The sequence below is a fragment of the Tenrec ecaudatus genome, chromosome 16 (assembly GCF_050624435.1).
Source record: "Tenrec ecaudatus isolate mTenEca1 chromosome 16, mTenEca1.hap1, whole genome shotgun sequence".
In the NCBI taxonomy this organism is placed as follows: domain Eukaryota; kingdom Metazoa; phylum Chordata; class Mammalia; order Afrosoricida; family Tenrecidae; genus Tenrec; species Tenrec ecaudatus.
The window spans coordinates 47,076,416-47,097,323 of NC_134545.1; the positions used below are offsets into that span (position 1 = coordinate 47,076,416).

Here is a 20,908-nt window from a genome sequence, read left to right on the forward strand (position 1 = left end):
GGACATGGGGTCCTGGCTCTGGGAACTGCCTTGACCCAGGAGACAGAGAAAGACTTGTAACAGCTGAGACAGCGAGAAACGGCGGCAGAGAAACAGCCATAGAAGCAGACCAGCAGGCGATGGCATGGTGGGTCTTGGAGGGGTAGAGTTCTGGGACCCTGGAGCACAAAATCTGAGTACCTTCAGGAAGGTAGGAGCCTCTGGTGGAGCTGCGCTTGTTGGCCAACAGCGCCGGCATCCACACTCCAGGAGAAGCCCATGATTCTAGTGCATTCACTTTGCTGGGCCTGAGTGCCTTCTGGCCACGGCTTACAGGCGGAGTGAAATGGCTTAGGGCAGCGGTTCTCAACCTGTGGGTTGTGACCCCTTTGGGAGTCGAACACCCCTTTCACAGGAGTTGCCCGAATCATAACAGTAGCAAAATGACAGTGATGAAGTAGCAACAAAAATAATTTTATGGTGGTGGGGGGGATCGCCACATGAGGAACTGTATGAAAGGGTCGCAGTATTAGGAAGGTTGAGAACCACAGTCTTAGGGTGTTTATTGGCAGAGCTGAAAGAGCTTTGTAATATCTGCTGAGTAGGGTAGAGGTCAAGAGGCCAACAGGCCAAAGGCCATAGAGAAGTATGCCTGTGAAGAGGCTGTCCTGATCAAAGACCTGTATCCTGAGTTACTTCTAATCCTGAGCTGTAACCTGCTACTTCCCAATAACTCCCCAAACCCTGAGTGCTGTCTGTGAGTGACCAGTGGCCACTGCAACAAGTGAATGAACCCAGCAGGGAGAGAGTGTCAGGGAAGGTAGTGTCAGAACTGACGGAAAACTAAATTGGCCATGAACTTGTTGATTTTGATCCTCCTCATCCTTTGTGAAGTCAAATGAGGCCACACACCAAAGCCACCATTTGTACACAACTCTATTCCTGTCATTGGTTTCACCTCTTTCCCGACTTACCAAAATGTCTTGCCCACTTAACTCCGATGTGATCAAACCCAACCAGATCTTGATCATCACGGCAGAATCCCCCCTTGAGTTTCCAAGACCGCCCATCTCTGTAGGAACAGGCAGGCTGGTCTTTCCCCTCGGGAGCAGCTGGTGGGATCCCACTAATGACCTGTGCCTCGCAGCACCATGCGTACCCCACTACGGCATTAGGGCTCCTTATAGAAGACTCCCACCAGAGATCCCATTTGAAACAATCCCTCTGGGGCGCAAAGTCCTCTCCACAACCACTGCTCACATTCTTTTAACCCACGCTAGCTGGCTGGCTACACCTGGAATCCCCTGTACCATCGAACCCTGTGCGACTAGAGCTTATTCGCATCGCTCATCCTGTCACAACACCAAGACCATCCCCATTCCGAGTTAGTGCATTCGCTACTCCTTCTTCTGGATAGTCACATCAGGAAAATAAGCTTTACGTACTCGAACTCTCTGACCCACTCTCTACACGCACGCGCGAGCGCACACAATGTACTCCAACCATGTGACTCTACACACACACACACACACACACACACACACACACACACACACACACACACACACACACACACTACTCGAACCAACTGCTGGATTCAGACCCAGCACTCCATGGGGTTGCCGAGTGCTGATCTTTTGGGTCACCGTCCAGCGCTTAACCCGCTGCGCTCCCGGGTCCCTCGGCGTTTCGCAGTGCGTGCACACGCAATAAGGATCTGGGTGAATACACAAATGGCTTTCAGCTCGAGCGCGCGGTCACGGCGAGCAACCCGGAAGCATGCTCATCAGCCTTCCCGAGCCCGGGCGCGGGGCTGCCGGCGCGCCGACGTGCCCCGGAACGTACGGCCGCACGTCACTCTCTTCCGAGAACTACGGTAGCGCGTCGCCCTCGCGCCGACCCCTCGGGGGCGGGGCGGCGCCGTGTCATCATCCCGCGCCCGCCCGCCCCGCGACGCGCCGGCGGCTGGCGCAGCCCTTCGCTCGGCCGGCCTCCCCGCCCCGGCGCCGCGCTCTGGTTCCGCCATGGAGTCCAACAAGGATGAAGCCGAGCGCTGTATTAGCATCGCCCTCAAGGCCATCCAGAGCAACCAGCCCGACCGGGCGCTCCGCTTCCTGGAGAAGGCGCAGCGGCTGTACCCAACGCCACGGGTCCGCGGTGAGCGGGAGGGGAAGGCGGCCGAGGCGGCTTTAGAACTGACGGGGGGAACACGGGAACGGACCGACGGGAGCAGTTGGAGGAGGGGGAGGGGGAGCGAGGCGCGGCTACGCCTGCGCACTGGGGCGCGCGGTGGCTGCTGGGAGGTGGAGTCTTTCTCCCTCGGTTCGCCCGGGATGCTGGCCACTTCCTGGCAGCGGCGGCCGTGCCTTCAGCGCTTCGGCTCTGGTGCTTTCGGAACTGTTGGGGATGTAAAGCCCCTGAGAATGCCAAGCCCTGGCAAGGGAGCCAAGGAAACGTTCATGGACGTGAAGTAGGACTACGTTTCCCAAAGAGCCACTTGATGGCTCGGGGCCAGGTGTCGGCCTGAGAAATGGTGTACAGGCAGCCCCAGCGTTACGAACGCCCCTCCGCCCCGCGGGTGTTAGCGGAAGAATTGGAGGCACATAGGGTGGTTGGTAATAACGGGCGCCAGTTTGCAGTGTGCACCAAATGTTTATTATTGTATTCTGTGAAGGATGTTTTTTTTAATGTTTGGGGGGTGTTTTTTTAAGTAATTTCTCAGAAGGTTCACTGTGTACAAAGAAAAAACATTTGACTAACAGTTTAGATATAAATAGTACCCAACCTTTCTCACTTATGTGCAAGCTTGATCCAGAGACAGGCTTAGCAATGGAGTTCCTTGGTGACTGCTGGTGGTTGGGGAGAGTGAGCACAGTGCCTCTAAGAGAATCATGGCCTTTACAAGGACAGGACGGTGCCGCCTCACGGTCTTGCCCCTCACCTGAGAAGTCGCCTCTGTAGCATCTTCACTTCCTTTCGGGGCCAAGGAATCAGCCTCCCCAAACCAACACCTGCTTTTCTGCCCCACGCGACCACCCGGAAAGGTCCATCTCGCCAACAGTCCCTCGCTTCTTCCTTGAACTTCATCTCCTGATGGTGAGATTTCACACAGGTGGCCTTGCTGGAGATGCGAGCCACAGCCAAACCCAGCCCAACCTCCCCAACGGCCCCCACGCCCCCCACCAGAGAGTCCCTCAGTGGCTGGACGGCTCCAGGCTGCTTAGCGACCTTGAACTCCAAGCTTTGGGATCAGAGAGAGCAGAGGAGGGGTGGTTTCTCAGTTTCTGTAACCGAGTGTATAAAGACATTTTTCTTAACACAAGCTGGAGGGGCCAGAGAATCTGCCCCAAAGAGAGAGGGGACTTGTGCTTGCGTGACTGCTCTGTAAGCCGAGGGCTCAAGCACAGACCCTCTTCCTCATCCCGACTCACATGTGGCCTTTCTAAGTGGGTTTCCTCTGATGGAAAGTTAGAGGGCGGCGCAGAGAAGATGAATACCAATAATAGGCACATGGCTGATCCGTTTAACAAGCTCTTTCGTGTGTTTTCTTCTGGATCCTCTCAGAAGGCAGAGCAAAAACAGCTATCTGTACACAATACATAAGAGACATCTCAGCAGCTAGGGACTTGCCCATGATTTTAAAATATCTCACTGCCTTCGAGTCAATGGTGACTCGTGGCGACCCTGTAAGACCAAGACTCACTTTATAGAGTGGAAAGCCTCATCTTTCTGACTGGTGGTTTTGAACTGCTGACCTTTCCATTAGCAGCCCAACTCATAACCACAGTGCCACCAGGGCTCCTCCTGCCCAAGATGACACAGCTTGAAATTGGAAAGTTCTGTGACTCCACAAAGACCCCGCCCCAGCACTGTGAGCTAGGCACTGGGTGAAGCTGTCTGTCCCCATAAAGGCTGGCAGTCCAGAAACTTGAAGGCGCAGTGCTGTTCTGTCCTAGAGGAGCGCCTGTGTGCCAGTCACCTGAACGGCAGTGGGTTTGATCTTGGGTTTCGTGTATTAAGTTGATGAGCTGGAATTGAAGCGCCTCAGCCAGTCTCCTCACCTCCGTGCCCAGCTAAACCGGCGATGGCAGGAAAAGCACCCGCTGCAGTCGATGAGCAGCCTGGGGTGTTGGAGCGGTCCTCCTCCAGGCTCTGCAGGCTGATCTTTGACCCAGTTCCCTCCTCCTTGAAATGTAACCTGCTCAACAAGCTTCCATGTGAAGCAAGTCGTGTTCCGTAGGAGAGGAGCCTGGTGGAGTGGGACCCTCCCACTGTCAGAATTCTGCCTGGCTGCCCGAATCTGCTGCAATCTGTTGATCCAGGAGCTTGGATCAGCCTTCCTGGGGTTCAGGGGGAAGTGTCACTTGCCCGTCTTTGTACTGTCTGAAAGAATATGTGCCTTGTCCCTTGATGGGTAAACTTCTCCGTGTGCAATTGGCAGCCTTGCTCTTTGCTGATAGGGCCTGGGCCGTGGTGGTAAAGTGGCTGTCCACCCTCATTCCCATGTGCCCTCGGTGCAGCAGCCTTCCGTTGAGCGAGTTTGTGTCCCTGGCACAGTCCCCTCTCTGGTGCTAACTGAGATAGCAGGGGAGGGACAGCAGGGAAAATGTGATCCCTTGCCTCAAAGAGTGTAGGTTCTAATGAAGTAGAGCAAGTTACAGAAAGTAATGATAACCACTCAAGGCAGCGATGTCTGCCATAATGAAGCACAGTGCTTGACGCCAAGGACTTGTGGAGGGGTCTGAACAAGCTAGCCCTTGGCTTCCGGCCTCTGACCGCGAGGGTGGCGCCCCGGAGACTAGGGGTAGTTTTCTGTGCATTAAATTGCAAGCATGGTGGGGGTGGGGTGTGCAAGTGCATAAAATGATGCTCTATTGCAGTGAAGGAGGCTCTGGGAGTAGGGCAAGAGGCAGCATTTCAACCAGGCTTTGGAGGACACCCTAGACTTGCCGAAGGGCATCCTTGGAAGAGACAGCAGGCGGGAAGTTCTGAGCTATTTGGAGGCAGTGGGGGGCAGTCATTTGTAGAGAGAGAGGGTAAAGGCTGGAATGTAGAATCTGGCCTTTCCAGATGAGGGCCAGACCAGGAGAAGAGCCTTTTATGTTATTCTGCAGTTAGATACCCGTTGCTGCTTTGATGTCAGGCCCTCTGCATGAAAGGGAGGCAGGCCCCTCCAGGTGGGCCACCCTGGAGAGGGAGGCTGTGCGGGCCTATTCAAGGCAGTGTGGAAGAATGGGGTCGTTGGACAGAGGTGCTAAGCGTTTCTGTGCGTGGGGAGCTGAGCTTGTGCGAGAAGAGGACGTGGGGTGAGCTGGACAGGGTGGGCAGTGCCCTGGGGACTGGCCAGAGGAGCTGTCAGGCTGGTGCTGAGGAGGGCTCCAGGTTCCAGGCGGAAGTGCTGCCATCAGCGAGCGAGACAATGGAGGCAGCAGGGTGAGTCTCAGCAAGAAGAGAAGAAGGCGGCCAGCCGCTGGGGGGAGCGGTACAGCCCCCACAGGAGTTAGAAAGCCATAGGGGAAAGGACTAAGGGTAGGGGTGGGGTCTCTCATCAAGCACTGTCACCCTGGTGGCTGCTCACCACAAGGTTGATGGTTCAGAACCACCATAGAAAGGCGAGGCTTTGTCTTGCTGTGGAGATTATTGTCGGACCCCCAGGACAGTTGCACTCTGCGCTGAAGGGCTGGAATGGGCTCCTCGGTGTGAATGCTGTAGGAGGTGGAGCTGCGAAGAGGGGGCTGTGTGAGTGCATGAGCCAGACCTCCGTATAACAAAGACCCGCTGCTGGTCCTCTACCCATCTCCAGGGCTTCTCTGCCAGCATTGCAGTCTGTAAAAAGACAAACTGGTTCCTGTCAGGTTGGCCTCAACCCACAGCCACCCGTAAAGGTTTCCAAGGCTGGAAGTTTGATGGAAGCTGACTGCCATGTTGTCTCCCAAGGAGCACCTTGGTTGGGGGAGGGGGTCACCAACCTTTGCTTAGCAACCAAACCCTGTGTCACCAGGACACCTTTCCAGCCCTGGGGTCAAACGCAGTCCTGCTCAGATCCACAAGATTTTCAGTGGTGAATATTCAGAAATGTATTATTCCCAGGTCTTTCTCCCTAGTCTGCGTGAGCCTGGACACCCCACGGAAGCTTCCCTGCCAGCGGGGGGGAGCCCACTGATACTTGAAGTGCTGGTGGCAGTTTCTAGTGTCCTAGCAAAGATCTGGCCACTGCAGTGTGACCAACTGGTCCATGGAGTCTGAAGCCTAGAGGACGCTTCTGGTGGTAAAGGGAGGACAGTGGTGACCAGAGGGCGCAGTGGATAGGAGAGAGCTCTCATGCGCAGTGCAGAGAAACAGGCAGGCAGATCAGGAGGCTGCGTGGAAGATGAGCCGGAGAGAAGCAGAGGGACTGACCGGGCAGGGCCAGGTGCCCTGGGAGGCTCAGCCTGGAAGGGTGGAGAAACGTCACAAAGTGGCCTTCTCCATGGAGTAGGCTGAGGGGCCTTAATGGGAGGCATGAGGATGGGGCAGTTGCTGGGGGGACCAGTAGCCAGGCTTTCTTCTGGGAGGTCACAGAACAGAGGTAGTGGACCAGCCAGCCCTTTTCAGGGAGTTTCTATCCAAGGCTTTGTACCTGGTGGCCTTTGGCTTTGCCTGGGGCTAAGGAATAATGAAAGGAGAGACCAGGCTTTCCAAAGAATTTCTTCAGGGCTGTTTCCTCTGACATTTTGCGAAATGGTAGGCCCTGGAGTGCAGGGGAGAGAGAGGAAGGCCATGCAGGGGTGGGGGATGGGGCGGTTTCAGAGTGAGGTGGTCTGGCACTGGCGAGGGTGGAGGCTCCGCGCGTTTCATCTCATGCTGAACCATAGGACCCGTTCTGACCTTAGGTTGGAATATGAGAGGGTTCTGTGGACAGAATAGTGAATGTGCCAACGCAAAACCAAACGCACAGCCGGGGAGTCGGTGCCCCCGTGGGTTTCCAAGACTGAAACCCGTTGCGGGAGTAGAAGGCCCAGTCTTGTCCCAAGGAGTGGCAGGTGGTAATCGCTACGCCACCAGCACACAGTGTCACTCTGGACAAGGGTCCCCATTCATCAGCAAAGGAGCAAGCACTGCCTGTCTCCAGCCCCAGGCTCGCCCCTGCGGTGCCTCTCCGGTTCCCTCTGAGCACCGGGGCCCTCCAAGAGCCTGCAGACCACAGGCTGGCCCCACCAGAGCTTCAGGAGCATTTCCCGCTTGCACCTCCAAACCGGCGGCCACTGAGCCTCCTCTGATGGAGGCGCCTGGGAAAGAAGAGGGGCTGGCCAAGTGTTCAGAGGTCTGACCCGGTTCGCCATGTGTGCTCCTGGGCCCTCAGCCCTTTGACAGCAGCCGTCCACCCCACCCTTAGGAGGGGCACAGTGATGCCAAGAGAAGCTAGTCACTTGCCCAGGTTCTCCTGCTGGCCCATGGCGGAGTGCGGAGCAAAGTTCTGTGCGTTGCCCGTGGAGATGCTCGCCCTTTGCCCAGGCTGCCCTCTCCCGGCAGCTCAGCCTCTTCCACAGATTGTCCCTCTTTTTCTTTTTATGATTTTTCTTTTATCACATTTGAAATGAATGTGATGTCACAGAAGACTTCAAATCCACTTCAGTTTTATTTTTCCGCCAACTCAGACCAGTATTTAGATCCAAGGAGTAAGGGATCTGGAGGCTTTGTTGATTTTTGTTTTGTTGTTGTTGTTTTTTCTTTTAAGGGAGAGCATGTAAGCCTTCACTTTTTTTTTGCTTTGTTTTTTAAAGAAGCGTGTTCTATAGTTACACAGCCCATGTCAGCAAAGGAAATCGGTAGTAATAGCTCATTGAACTCCCCAAGACCTGCTCGCTCTACAAGGAGCCCTGGCGGCCGAAGGGGTTCTGCGTCAGGCTGCTAATCGAAAGACCCTGATAAAGACCACCGGCAGCTCTGCAGGAGACAGATGGGGCTTTCTGCTCTTGGGCACAGTTACTGTCTCAGACACCCAGGGCCAGTTCTGCCTCGCTCTATAGGGTCACTGTGAGCTGGAACCAACTTGATAGCAAGTGAGCGTGGTGTTGAGTTTGGCTCACTTTACCAAGAAGCACCTGCAGAGACAAGTGGCCACTGTGTCCTGGCCAAGACTCTCTGCTCCGGCCCCCGGCTCATGTGGGACAGTTCCTTCCTACCAGCTGGCCTGGAAAAGATGAGCCTGTGTCCTTCCTGCTGCTCATACCTGTGTTTGATCTCATGCATCAAAGCCAGCCCTGCATCCTGGGCAGGCATTAGATGGCAAAGCTAGCTGCCCCTCTTGGCGACGGGGCAAGCAGCAAGAGTGGGCAGAAGCCTGGGTGCTGGGGCCGCTGTGTGCACACCCGTCTCTGGGACGCAGAGCAGTGTTGAGCACTTGCTTTGGCATATCCTCACCGTCTCCTCAATGACACAGTGAGGTTTTACACCTCAGGGAACCTCCTCAAAGATGGCAACTACCTTACCAAAGGTCACACAGCTAGGAAGGCACATCACCTACTCATTACATACTGCCTCTTGGTGGTCCGTGGGCCAGGAGACTCAGAGTGAGGTCATCACATCTCACAGACAAGCATGCCAGCATCTCAGAGACCTGCATGCCAGCAACCAGATGGCTTTCATTTCTGACTCGTGTAGGGACCTTCTGATACCCATACATCCATGGGTCTCTCTGCAGTGTGGGAAAGGGGTGTGTATAGCCTTAGGAGTCTTTACAGAGTAGGGATGTTAAAGTGGTGAACTCTGGGTAACTGAATGAGAGGCTTCCAGAATCTGCCCTCAAAGGTTCTGGAGTGAGCCCTTGTGGCTCCTGCATGCCTGTGGGAAATGTGTGGCTGGTCCAGTTGTCCTTAGGTAATCCCAGGCTCAACTCCAACCAATGGGCTTCCAGAGAAACTGCGGCAGACAACTTGTGGGAAAGACAGAGCAAGCAGCTCTGCTGGCTCCTCTCCATCTTCACTGCACCGGGCTCTTTGTCTGTGGTGGTCTCATGGTGTGCAGTGTGGAGGTGGTGACTTCCGAGCCTTGATGCCCCCCGGCTCCCGCCCCTGCCCGCCACCACCACCACCACCAACTGCACCCCTTGATCCTCCACCTGCCGCTGACAGACCCCCCATACCCAGGCCAAGTTACAGCATCAGCAGCTTTTCGTTGTACCGTTGCCCCCTGGTCAGGCCCTGTGCTCGGTGCACCTGTAAATGACCTCACTTCCTCCTCATACACCGTCATGAGGACGTGGAGGTTGCGAAAGGTCAACCTCAGGAAGGAGCAGAGCTGAGGTTGAACCCTGACTCTTTCTGCACTTGCCTTTTGTAGTGGTAATGGCCAGGCCGAGAGGAGGGGTCCAGGATCTAGAGGGCGTGAAGGGCACAGCAAGGCCACATCAGCTTCTCCCTCCTGATGACGGCGGTGGCAGCAGATCCGGGCCTCACCTGCGTGAAGGTCCGACAGGCTGCTCACACACTCGGTGGGCGCTCAGGAGGGACCAGCGCCCGATGCTTACCCCTCTCCTGCACTCGCCCTTCCGGGCTGCCTTCCTCCTCCCTTTGCTGGGTGAGCTCTGTGCTCTGCTCCCAGCAAGCTCGGCTCCAAGCCTGAGTGAAACCCAGATCCCAGATGTGTAAAAGAAGGTGTCTGGCCTCAGGGCAGACCTGGAGCCCAGCAGGGGACAAGCCCAAGGGGTCCTCATCCTCAGCAGAGGCACCCTGGGTCCCTTCAGGGACCGACCCTGAGGCCTGGCTTCCTGGGAACCTGCCAACAAGGACTTTGGGTTTTGTCCCAGGACACTGCACCCAAGCCTGACTGAGGCTGTCCGAACACTGGTTTTGTGCCTGGAATAAACGGAGGCCAGAGGCCTCCTGCCAGAGATGGGGGCCCTCCCCACCAGAGCCTGCGGGAACCTAGAGCTGAAAATCTGGTCCTTCCCAGAGTGACAGCTCCCCCTGTCAAGTTTTTGGAGATGGCCAATCTTTGAGATATAAAAATAACAGGCCAGAACCCAGCGGGTTTTTCCAGAGCCTCACTCCGTCCCTCACCCTCTGGGGCAGATGGATGCATGCTCCCCATCCTGGCTCAGCGGAGGCCTCCGGCAGCCGTCCCATCGGCCAGCGCCTGCTGGACCTGACACTGCTGTGAAGCAGAACGCGGCGGGCTTGGGCTGCCTCCCCCTCCCTCCCCCAGCGCACACACTGCTGGGGGTTAGAGGTGTGAAGGGTTAGCGGTGTGTGCGAGAGTGGAGTGGAGGGGCGTCAGCATCGTGGCCCAGGGCTCCCGGAGCTGAGCCCTTACCGTTTCCTCTCCTTACCCAGCTCTGATGGAGTCCCTCAACCAGAAGCCCCAGCCCACAGACACGGCCCAGGGCCAGACCCCCCACAGGAAAGTCAGTGAGGCGGATGCCCCCTCTGCCAACGGGGAGGCCGGCGGCGGAGGAGAGTGCGCCAAAAGCTACACCGCAGAACAGGTCGCAGCCGTCAAAAGGTAGGGAGCTGGGAGGGGCAGCCCATCTGTCACCTCCCGCCTGCCTGTGTGCGTCTGGACTTGGCAGCCCACCACAGCAGACACAAGAGGTCCAAGCGGTCTGAGTTCCCATGCCCGTGCTTTGTTTCCCATAAGACCCTGGGGTGCGGTGTCAGATCCAGACACCCCCACTGGGACATCCCACGGCTGAGGCTGAAAACACTGACATGATGCTGGTGCTCTGCCTCCAGACACAGTGCTGTGTGTCAGAGCCTCATCCTGCCCCGTCCCCTTTCAGTCCAGAACCAGGGTGGGCAGGTGGGGGAGGAACGGGGCTCTCCTCGAGTTGTGGGGGGGCCCTGAGGGAGCAGCAAACCTACTGCCACTGACCCAGCTCCCTAAGGGTAATTCTCACTGCTTGGGGCTTACAGAGAGGGCACCATCAGCATGCCCAGGCCTCCGCTGGCCTGCGCCCAACAGCCACGCTGGGCCGCAGCGTGCTGCCAAGCAGGGGCCCCGCTGCGTTCCTCTCCTCTGCACTGAGGCAATAGGAACTGACGAGAGAGGCCTTCGGGAGCCCTGGGAAAGGCCCAGGAGGTGGAACCGAGGCTTGCTCTTCAGGGTCCTGGGGTTGGGCAGTTCAGTGCCTGCCATTTCCGAACTCGGCGTTACCCGTAAGCTGGAGGTCAGATGACCTGGAGAGAGGTGGAGAGTGAGTGGGGAAGCCCACCGTGGGTCCCAGTCCCCCCTGAGACACCAGCACTCTGTCTCAGAAGGCATCCAGGAGGGCACTGTGGGCGGCGGCAGGAGTCATGTGAAACAGCAGCTGCCCTCTGAGACCCTGAATGTGTCCTTGATGTTCCCCTGGGGCTCTGCACCATAGTGGTAGGACCCCCAGGTCAGACCAGACCTGCAATGCCCTGCAGCCCCTCGTGGCCACTCAGTGTGCGTGCCCTGCGCTGTCCTCACCCTCCTTGCCTGTGACAGGGCTCTGGGCCCCGGTGAAGGACCCCTGCCTGCTCCTCCTCCTGCCCAGGGTGAAGCAGTGTAAAGACTACTACGAGATCCTGGGGGTGACCAGAGAGGCCTCCGACGAAGACCTGAAGAAGGCCTACCGCAAACTGGCCCTCAAATTCCACCCAGACAAGAACCACGCGCCCGGGGCCACGGAGGCTTTCAAAGGTGAGTCACTCCAGGCTTCTGTCTTGTCTTTGGGCCAAGACAGCTTCCCCAGGAAGTGGGAAGCAGAAGGAAGTGGCCCTGGGTCCAAAACCTAGGGGTTCAGAAATTCCCCAGGCAGGTTCTGTGTGAGCTCAGACTGTCCCTCCTTCATGGGCTGTCCCCACCACTGAGCAGTAACGAACAGAGCTAGCCCCTGCTTCACCTGTTTGCATTCGTCTGGGCACCTGTTGGCCTGTGCTGAGGGTAGCCCCAGGCAGGACCTCCTGCCAGGTAGCCTCCCAACCAGCTTCTCCCCTGCCCTCCTCCCCACGTAACCTGAGCGCGCACACGTGCTCAGCCAGTTGAGGCTGTAGGAGGAGCGTGGTATCTCTGGTCTTGGGCCTGATGGTTCTGGGGTGGCTGGACTCAGCAAGGCTGTCCATTAAGTTGTGGCCTCAGCTGCCCAGCTAGATGCCAGCACTCTGCTACCTAGCCTCTCCCCGAGGCCCTTCTTCCTTTGCTCATCCCTCCTGTGTTCTCCTGGGGCCTTTAAGGGGGAGCGCAAGGACCAGCCCCCACCTGGCTGAGCAGTATGCTGTGCAGGACAGGCTTGGGGCCACAGGCCCGTGGTGACTAGTCTGAGGCAGGTGCCACTGCCTGGGGTGTGGTCTCCAAGGGCCCTTCCCCAAGAGCTCCATGGGCGAGGGAAGGTAGCCACAGCAACGATTCCCCAGCCCTGGCCCCTGCCTGCAGTCTGCCCTTTGAGAGGTCAGGTCTGGCCTTCGGGACTTGTCAGGATGGGAGAAGGCAGCAGTTCTGTGCAAGGCCCTAGGTTCCGATCCACCTGAGATAGTGGACGGCTGGAGGAGGACCAGAAGACTGAGGTGAGGTCGGTGGTGCACACTGGTGGACAGGCAGAGGGATACCAGCTGGGTCTGGACACATGACCATCCGTGGAGGGGCCCGTGGAGGGGTGTGGCTACCAGGGGAAGAACCAGGATGTTCTCTGGTTTCCATGAACCTCTGTGTCTCTGCCTTGTGTCACCTGATTGGTTGCCCCCAGCCCAGTGGGCAACTCAGAGGAGAGGAGCAAAACAGGGCTTCGTTGGTTTCATGCCTCCATCAGAGGGCCGGGATTCCTGGCCTCGGCAAATGGAGAAAGCTGGCTCTCGGGAGCACTTGAGCTGCGCTGTGAGAGGGGCCTCCACGCAGAAGAGGCATGGCCAGCCCAAGGAGCCGCTCCGTGCTGGCCTCCCCCGATGGGGCCGCCCACCTCATGGAGGGGCCTTTCTGCATTCCCCCCACCCTGTGCCCGCCTGACCACCAAGGCAGCCAGCTTCCTGCTGGCCCCAGCACCCTGCTTCCTACATCACTGGGTACTCGGAGTGAGTGCCCGCCCATCCAGGGAGCAGCGCTGGCAGCCTCAGGCCTAAAGGAAACGCCTCCTTTCCAGCCATTGGCACGGCTTACGCGGTACTCAGCAACCCTGAGAAAAGGAAGCAATATGACCAGTTCGGTGATGACAAAACCCAGGCGGCCCGGCACGGCCATGGGCATGGGGACTTCCATCGCACCTTTGAGGCCGACATCTCTCCTGAAGACCTCTTCAACATGTTCTTTGGCGGTGGCTTCCCCTCTAGTAAGTGCCCCCACCCTCCCCACTGGGGTGATGGGAGGGCAGCGGGTGAGGTGGGGAGATGGCAGACACGGTCTATCCCTTCCCAGCTCCTGACTTAGGCTCTCTGACCTCCAGGTAACGTCCACGTCTACAGCAACGGCCGCATGCGCTACACCTACCAGCAAAGGCAGGAGCGCAGGGAGAACCAGGGTGACGTGAGTGAGGAGGTTTGGGGGAGGGATTGACGCGCCACACTGGCTGCACTGGGACCAGAAGTGCCCTCCGGCCCTCAGCTAAGGAGCGCTGTGGCCGTCTTGCCCTTCTGCTGAGGGACACCAGAGGGCGCCACACTCCACGTGTCTGAGCAAGTGGGAGCTTGCTGCTCCTTGGGGACCTGCAGGCAGTCCCCTTGTTCATAAGGCCAGAGTGACGTTTTCCAGCCAACAGCAGTGGAAAGTGAACATCATGAGAGATCTGCAGAGGATGGCAGCTAGGCACTAATACTCCGTGCTTTCCAGCGTGCATCAAAAGCGTGTACGAGAGCGCTAACAGGCTAGGGCTTCACATGCACGCCTCTGTGTGCCTCAGACCGACGCCAGGCAGCCAGCCGAGTGGCCATTCTAGGCACTGTAGTAGGACACTGACAGGCTGGCAGACAGGCTCCAACAATGTGGCCTTCTGTTTGTTTTTTATTTGTATATGCTAACTACAGAAAGATTTTCTTTAATCCCAAATTCCCACACAGTGAATACCTGTGTGCGTTTTAATTCCTAGTACCCTCCTTGGACATTTCGAAACATCCTTTATTCTCAGTGTTCAGAATGCAGCCCCACCCCTTAGAGGCAGCCCCTGCCTTCCCCTCAGTCACTGTGTGTGGCTGCCCTCCTTCCTTCAGGGATCACCGGCTGCCACTGTTGATTTCCCGAGAAGCTGGCAGGTGGAGGAGCTTCTGTGGTCACGGGGTCGGCTTGGGGTGGGAAAATGTGGTGGTGGCCCAGTGCTTGGGGAGCTGGTGACAGTCTGGCCAGGGCTGGGTCCGGCTGGGTGATGGTTGGCTCTTCCCTCCAGGGCGGGCTGGGGGTGTTTGTCCAACTGATGCCCATCCTCATCCTGATCCTCGTGTCAGCTCTCAGCCAGCTCATGGTCTCCAGTCCCCCCTACAGTCTGAGCCCGCGGCCGTGAGTACCCACAGTGGAGGGGAGGCTGGGCGGTGGGCAGACAGGAGCCGTGGGAGGGACCTCCCCTCAGATCTTGATGTAGCAGGCTTGTGACTTGAACGCAGCTGAGTGGGGAGTGCAAATCTTTTGGGATTATCGTCCCCAAGAAAATGCAGGAAACACTGTGGGCCCTTTCCCTAGGGCAGTGCGCACATACACTACTTGGCTTCACGGTCCCAGCTCCCACCCAGGATCTTCTATCTACAGATCCTGAGAGAAGGCTGGGCTTGGAAGTCCCGGTCGGAGACTACAACCTAGGCCCTGGCTGTGTGATTTTGGACAAGTGACTTCATTTCTCGGAGCCTTGGTTTCTTTGTCTCTAAAACATGAATAATATTGGCTTGTGAAAATTCATGACAAGTCATGCATGAAGATACCTGGCTCGTGAGAAAACTGAAGGTTTGTTGAAGGAACACATGCTCTCAACTCAGTAGTGAACTCAGGCAAGTGATCTGATGATTCAGGGCTCCCACGTGGACCCCTCCCTGATCTCCTTCACCGGCTTGGCTCCTTTCTGTAGGAGCCTCTTGTAGGGTCCTGTGGTGATGGCAGGGTTTGGAGAGTTTGGGTTTGGCAGGATCACCCTCAGCCACCAGGGGGCAGGGTCGGTCCATTAGTCCCACCCCACCCACTACTGGACACCAGCCCTTTTCTCTGCAGCTGCGTAGAGGAGAGGAGGCAATGATAGCTTCTTTGGGATGGCCAGAGGCCCACGGCCCCAGGGTAGTGTCCTAGTGCTGAGGCTCAGAGCCTGCCACTAGCACTGGACGGTAAAAGCCAAATGCTAGGGGGATACAACTTCTAAGGACCTTCCTTGTCCTTTTGTTCCGAAGCCCCTGGAAGTCCTTACGAGGGCAGGCAGCCTCGGCAGCTGTTGGCTTAGGGGACAAATAAGGAGTTCACATGACACAGCTGCTCAGAAGTAGAACCACACATGCTCCCAAGCCCTCCCCCGAGTCCCAGCCTGAGCCCCTGGGTCAGCGGTCTGGTTTACAGAGAGCCAGAGGGAAGGGTCTGCCATTGTCGGCCATTAGAGGAGAGACCCTCGAGCGTGTCTGCAGACCCTCACTCTAGGCCCTGGGTGTGTTCCTGCTCTACACTAGGTGGGATGAGCTGCTGTGTGGCCCGGGCAGCCTCTCCTGGCTTGGGGGCCTGGGCCCACTTTATGCCTGCTCTATTCCTGGCCAGGTCGGTGGGTCATGTCCATCGGCGAGTCACTGACCACCTGAGCGTCGTCTACTACGTGGCCGACACCTTCTCCAAAGAGTACACGGGCTCCAGCCTCAAAAGCGTTGAACGGAACGTGGAGGACGATTACATCGCCAACCTCCGCAACAACTGTTGGAAGGAGAAGCAGCAGAGTGAGTGGGGTGGCGAGGAGGCGGGCCCGCAGAGCTGGGGGCAGGGGCTCACGCAGACGCTGGTGGTCCCAGGATCCGCTCGCGCCTTTCCCCGGAGCCCCCTGTCTCCCAGGTCCCCACAGATTGCCCTTGTTTGGGCTGCCCGAGGTGAGTGGGACTGTGCAGACTGCCTGGAGCTGCTCCCCTTGGTGCCCGGGGATTGAGCATCCAGCCCGACCTTGCCAGCAGCCCGACTCACACTGACACACATGCTCCTGGACTTCATTGGTCCACCACCTCCTTGTTAGAAAAAACAATTACTTAACACTCATTTACCTACCCACGCAGGAATGACAAACTTTTCTACTAAACCCATAATACAGATACAGTGTAGGTGACTGTTTTACAGTCTCCCTGGATTGGCCCAGCATGCCCCAGGGGGCGATATCACCCACTTTGGAACATACTGGTCTTTGCCCTCCAGGGTCTTCCTGTATGGGAGACCAGCTTTGCCTAGGTTCCTGGGCCTGTGCCAGCTTGTCTCCACTGCCTTCCCAGCAACCTGTCTTGACCCTGCCTCCATCATTGCTTTGCAGAGGAAGGCTTGCTGTACCGGGCCCGATACTTCGGCGACACAGATATGTACCACAAAGCGCAGAAGATGGGCACCCCGAGCTGTAGCCGCCTGTCAGAGGTGCAGGCCTCCCTGCATGGATAGTCCTGGCCAGCCACACCACCAAGGGCCAAGTAGGAGTCCGGGCCTCCTCTGCCCTGCGGCGCCCTGCAGCTCGGTGGGGGTGGGGATGAGGGTGGGGAAGCCTGGTGATCATGGCACAGACTCTCCTTGCCCTGAGTCTGACCCCCAGTCTCAGAGATGGGCAACTCCAGGCCTACTTGGAAACTTCAGCCCTCTGTTGGTCCCCAAGCCTGAGGTCCTCCCTGCCTGAGGCTGCAGGGTGCCAACGAGCCGGGCAGAAGGAGGGGTCCATGGCTGTGGCTGAGAATTCGTGGTTCCTCGCTGTCCATCACGTCATCAGTGCCTGTGCCCTGCTATTGAAGCCACCAAATATTACTGGACCCAAGATAGTTAGTGCCCACACCTGGGGAAACATGGGGTAGCAGCTGGGCAAGAGCCCTCTACTTCCTCCGTCCGCCCAGGCAGTGGGAACTGGGCAGGGTGGGAATCAACCATGCTGAGGCACTGCGCCCCGCCAGCTTCCCTTCTCGTGGGGCCAGCGCACTGCATGACTGCAGCACCTGGCAGCCTGTAAGCCACAGGCGTCCGGCCCCACCCAAGCATTTTGCCTGTGGTCTGAGGAAGGGAACAGAAGGTTACAAGTTCACGGTTGATGCCAAGCTGCTCAGTATATTGGGGAGAGAAAAAAAACGAAAGTTTCTGGTAGCCCGGTAACAACCTCCTCCCCACTCCACGTGGGTGGTAGGCTCTGTTCCCAGTGTTTGCCAGAGGGGTCAGCTGGGACCAAAGCCAGAGGAGTGTGGGCAGAGTCCAGAAGTTGCTTCTCCTTCCTGGGACCCTGCCCACTGCCTCTGCCTGAGCCCTGTGGGTGCAGCTCCCACCACAGACTCCATACTGTGGGGCCACGTGTTGGCACTCCAGGAGGAGGGGTGGGGCGGGCAGGACAGGAGCAGTTCTGCCCGTGTGAGCTAAAACAGGGCCCTGCAACTGTTGGCTAACCGTCTCCCTCTCCTCCCCAGACTATGAAATCCCTGGAGAATTTTTGGTGACATGCACTGAGCCAAGTGATGCACTGTATATTTAAGGAAAAACATAAAAAGAAAAATTAAAGTGGAATTGGAGGCCGAACACCGCACACCTGCCCCTCTCTCGCCCAGTAACTGCAGACTGCTCTTAGGACAGCCAGGAAGGCCTCCCAGGGCTGGCAGGGCCCCAGCTCCGCGCTCTCCTAGGACACAGAAACCATGGCAACACAAAGTAGAATGTAAAACTTGCTGCAATTGTCATTGGAGGGAATGGCTGGGGGAGGGGCGCCTGCTGTCTGCCTTCCCCCTCCCCAGTCCCTGTCACCTCTGGTAGAAGCCAGCGGAGGCGGCTTTGGCCAAGATAGGAGGAAAGAGACCTTTGTTGAGAATGTAATTTATAGATGCATGTGTATGTATATATATCTATTTATATGTAAATACACATATATAAAAAGATATATATATAGTCTACTTTAAAAATCGTGCAGGGATTTGCTTGTTTGTAGAGTGCTTTCACGTGGTCGAAAGTGAGGCCTGTTTGGGAAAGGCGGCAGCGTGGTCCTTCGCAAGCCCACTTTAGCCGTAGGTGAGGGTGCAGGAGAAGTCGGGCACACACCGGACGGCCTGCTCTCCGAGGCAACAGCAGTAATCATGACCGTGTAAATTCAGCAGAACCCTGGAAGGCCCCCGGTGCAGGTGGCCAATGGGTCATAGTTGGGTCCTGGAAGAGGTTGCAGGAGGGGCCTGCCTGGGCTGAGACCACTGGCCTCCGGCTGCCTATCCCCTTGGACAAGCTCAGGTGGGCTCTTTGCCTGGTTCCCGAGAGCCTGGCCAGTCTGTCAGCAGAGGGCAGGAGGCTTGGGAGAGGGAGACCAGGCTCTGCCCGGCCACCTCCTCTCCCCCGCCCCCCTCAGTCTTAGGTGGGTTTTGCCTTACAGGTGCCTCAGGCACAGAGCCATGTGACCACTGGTTTTTCCCACTCTGGACCAAGGGCATCCTCGGAGACCCTGGGCGCCCTCCTTCCAGGAGAAAGACAGTGCTGGGCGCCCAGGCGGGTCTTTGCCCCGGGGATGTGGTATCCTGCACCTCTCTTGCCCCGTGGACAAAGGCTGTATGTACTTGGATCAGAATGGTTTTCTTAGTCTTGCCTTCAAATAAGGATTTTTCTCAAAACAGCAGTTGCTGCCAGGGGAAGCGGGAGCCGTTTTGTGTCTCCCCACCGTCAACGGGGGGGGGGGGGGCGCTTTTGGAGTTAACATTGTCCCAGCTTCGCCCGGCAGGCGAAATGCCACTGAGCCTGCCATGTTCTAAAGCCTTACTACCGAGCTGCCAGCCGGGAGGGGACAACTGTCCCCTCTCAGTGTCTCTGGGCTCTGATTTTTTTCCCCCTTTACCTCCCCCCAATAAATAAGGATTTTTGATGGGAAAGGAAGCTTGGGAGGAAATGTCAAGTCTGTATTTTGTAAACAAGGTCCTGCCCTGTGCTGAAGCGGCCACCCTGGCCCTGTGAGCAGATAAGAACTGAACAGGGGCTCAAGTGCCGCCCCACGGAGGCCCTGGCGCTCTGCCCCCACCCCACCTGTCCAGTCTGGGTCAGCGTCCCGAGATGGGCTGAGCCACGTGCAATAAGAACATAGATCCCACCGGATCCCCTGAAAAGCTGTATTTCTTGAATTAGAAATCTACAATTGTACATCTATAAATATATGTTTATTATGTGACTGGCCGTGGTGGGTCTGCGTGGAGCAGGGGGCCTGGAGTTGGGGATGCACGAGCCCCTGCTGCTGGGCCAGAGGAGGTTTGGGTGACAAGTCACTGGTCTCTGGCTCCCTCAGGCAGAGGGTGCAGGGCCTGGGTAGCACAGGGACCCCTGACCACCACCGCCAGCCTCTGCTGGCCCCTGCTCCTCCCCCTCCGTCGCAGCTTGGGTATAAGGTGATGCAGGACCCCACCACACAGGGTGCAGGTGGGGACGCAAAGCGGGAGATGTTTTCTTTCCCTCCCCCGCCCCAGTTCGGAGAAGGTAATATTGTAACAGCCAGAGTGAGCAGGGCTTTCCTTGAACAGAGGCAGATCTGCCTGCCGCCCAGAGACAGCCCCGACTGGCGGGCCCAGGCCCCTCCTGCCGGCGCGCCAGCCAAAGACAGGCGGGCTGCCCGGTGGTGCCACCGCAGCCTGGGAGCTCATTGGCTGCCCCTGTCCCCAGTCACCTCAGCCTGCCCTGGTCCAGCTAGGGGGCGGGGCGGCAAGCTGACACTTGTTAGCTGCAGTTAGTTGGCATAGGCATTGCCAGCCAATCCCCATTACCGCCCCCTGCCCTCCATACACAAGAGGGGGAGCCCCAAGGGGTAGGACAGGCTGCAGCAAAAAAGACTGCAACTAGTACCGCCCCTCTGTACCCTAGCTCCCCACATGCTGCTGCTGGGTCTGTAGAAAGGACCTGCTTCACCAGACAAAGCATCCCACATGTGCTCTGGATCGCACGCATGCACGCACACACACACACACACACACACACACACGCGCGCGCCCTGCCCCGGCAGCCACCTGGCTGGTAAATAAACTGTTGACACAGCGTCTGTTCTGGAGCAAATCAGGATCCCTAGGAGACGGTGTGTCACGTGACTGCAACGACTGAGAAGCAGCCCATTTCCCAGCTCAGGAAACAGGCTTAGAGCAAGCAGTGTCCAAGGGTCTCCGAGAAGCCAGGCAAGTCAGTGTGACCCTTGCTGAATGTCTGCAGGTTACGGGTGGAACCTGCAAAGCGGATTAGGAAAAGGTGACCCGAAATCCCTGGGCTCCGGGAGTTCACAACCCACTGGGGTGGCGTGGGTGGGAGACCAGAGTCTGGCTGGAGAAGGATAGAAGAGGTCACATCAGAAAGATGGTGCTGGTGTGGTGGGCTGGTTGGTGCGGGTACCTCCCAGCCAGCATCAACCTGCGGGCAGCAGCGCAGCCGTTGGCTTGTTGGCGTCTGTGGGCCCTTAAGGCCAGCTGTCCGGGCTGGACTCCTTGGTCCCTACTTGCTGGCTGACTGGGCATGCCTCAAGCCTCCTGCCTCGGTAGCCCCCTGCACAATGGGAGTAACGGAGCACCGGGGGTGAGAGGCACTGTCACAGAAGCACTCGAAGTGCCCTGGCACATCATGTGGTTAACACAGACCCAAACCAAACTCTGGGCCATCGAATCCACGCCAGCTCACAGCTTCAGTTGACCCTAGAGGACAGGGTCGAACTGCCTCTGCGTTTTCCCAGACTCTACAGGAGTAGAAAGCCCTTGTCTTTCTCCCTGAGAGCGGCTGGTGGCTCCGAACTGCTGACATTTCAGAAGGCAGCCCAATGCGTGACCACCAGGGCACCCTAGACAGATCAACTGAGAGCACTGATGATGTCACTTTCCAGTCCAGCCAC

At 57.5% G+C, this 20,908-nt stretch overlaps 1 protein-coding gene across 2 annotated transcripts; it reads left to right on the plus strand.

Annotated features, from left to right (window-relative positions):
- Positions 1-1,931: 1,931 nt before the first annotated feature.
- DNAJB12 (DnaJ heat shock protein family (Hsp40) member B12) lies at positions 1,932-18,930 on the plus strand. 2 transcript variants are annotated; one of them, XM_075535014.1, is made up of 9 exons: positions 1,932-2,136; positions 10,293-10,461; positions 11,477-11,622; positions 13,055-13,240; positions 13,355-13,434; positions 14,288-14,397; positions 15,625-15,797; positions 16,373-16,470; positions 17,493-18,930. In XM_075535014.1, the coding sequence occupies exons 1-9, from the start codon at positions 2,004-2,006 to the stop codon at positions 17,520-17,522; spliced, it is 1,125 nt and encodes a 374-aa protein (XP_075391129.1). In that variant the 5' UTR covers positions 1,932-2,003; the 3' UTR covers positions 17,523-18,930. The 2 variants fall into 2 exon arrangements, with proteins under 2 accessions (XP_075391129.1, XP_075391130.1); XM_075535015.1 differs by having other exon boundaries at positions 1,968-2,136; positions 16,373-16,523.
- The last annotated feature ends 1,978 nt before the right edge of the window (positions 18,931-20,908 follow it).

What these genes read in the sequence shown, in the direction of transcription:
- DNAJB12 (XM_075535014.1), top strand. Translation starts at nt 2,004, where the DNA reads ATGGAGTCCAACAAGGATGAAGCCGAGCGCTGTATTAGCATCGCCCTC. An exon ending in CCCAACGCCACGGGTCCGCG is followed by an intron (nt 2,137 to 10,292) that starts GTGAGCGGGAGG and finishes CTCCTTACCCAG; the next exon opens with CTCTGATGGAGTCCCTCAAC. An exon ending in CAGGTCGCAGCCGTCAAAAG is followed by an intron (nt 10,462 to 11,476) that starts GTAGGGAGCTGG and finishes CCTCCTGCCCAG; the next exon opens with GGTGAAGCAGTGTAAAGACT.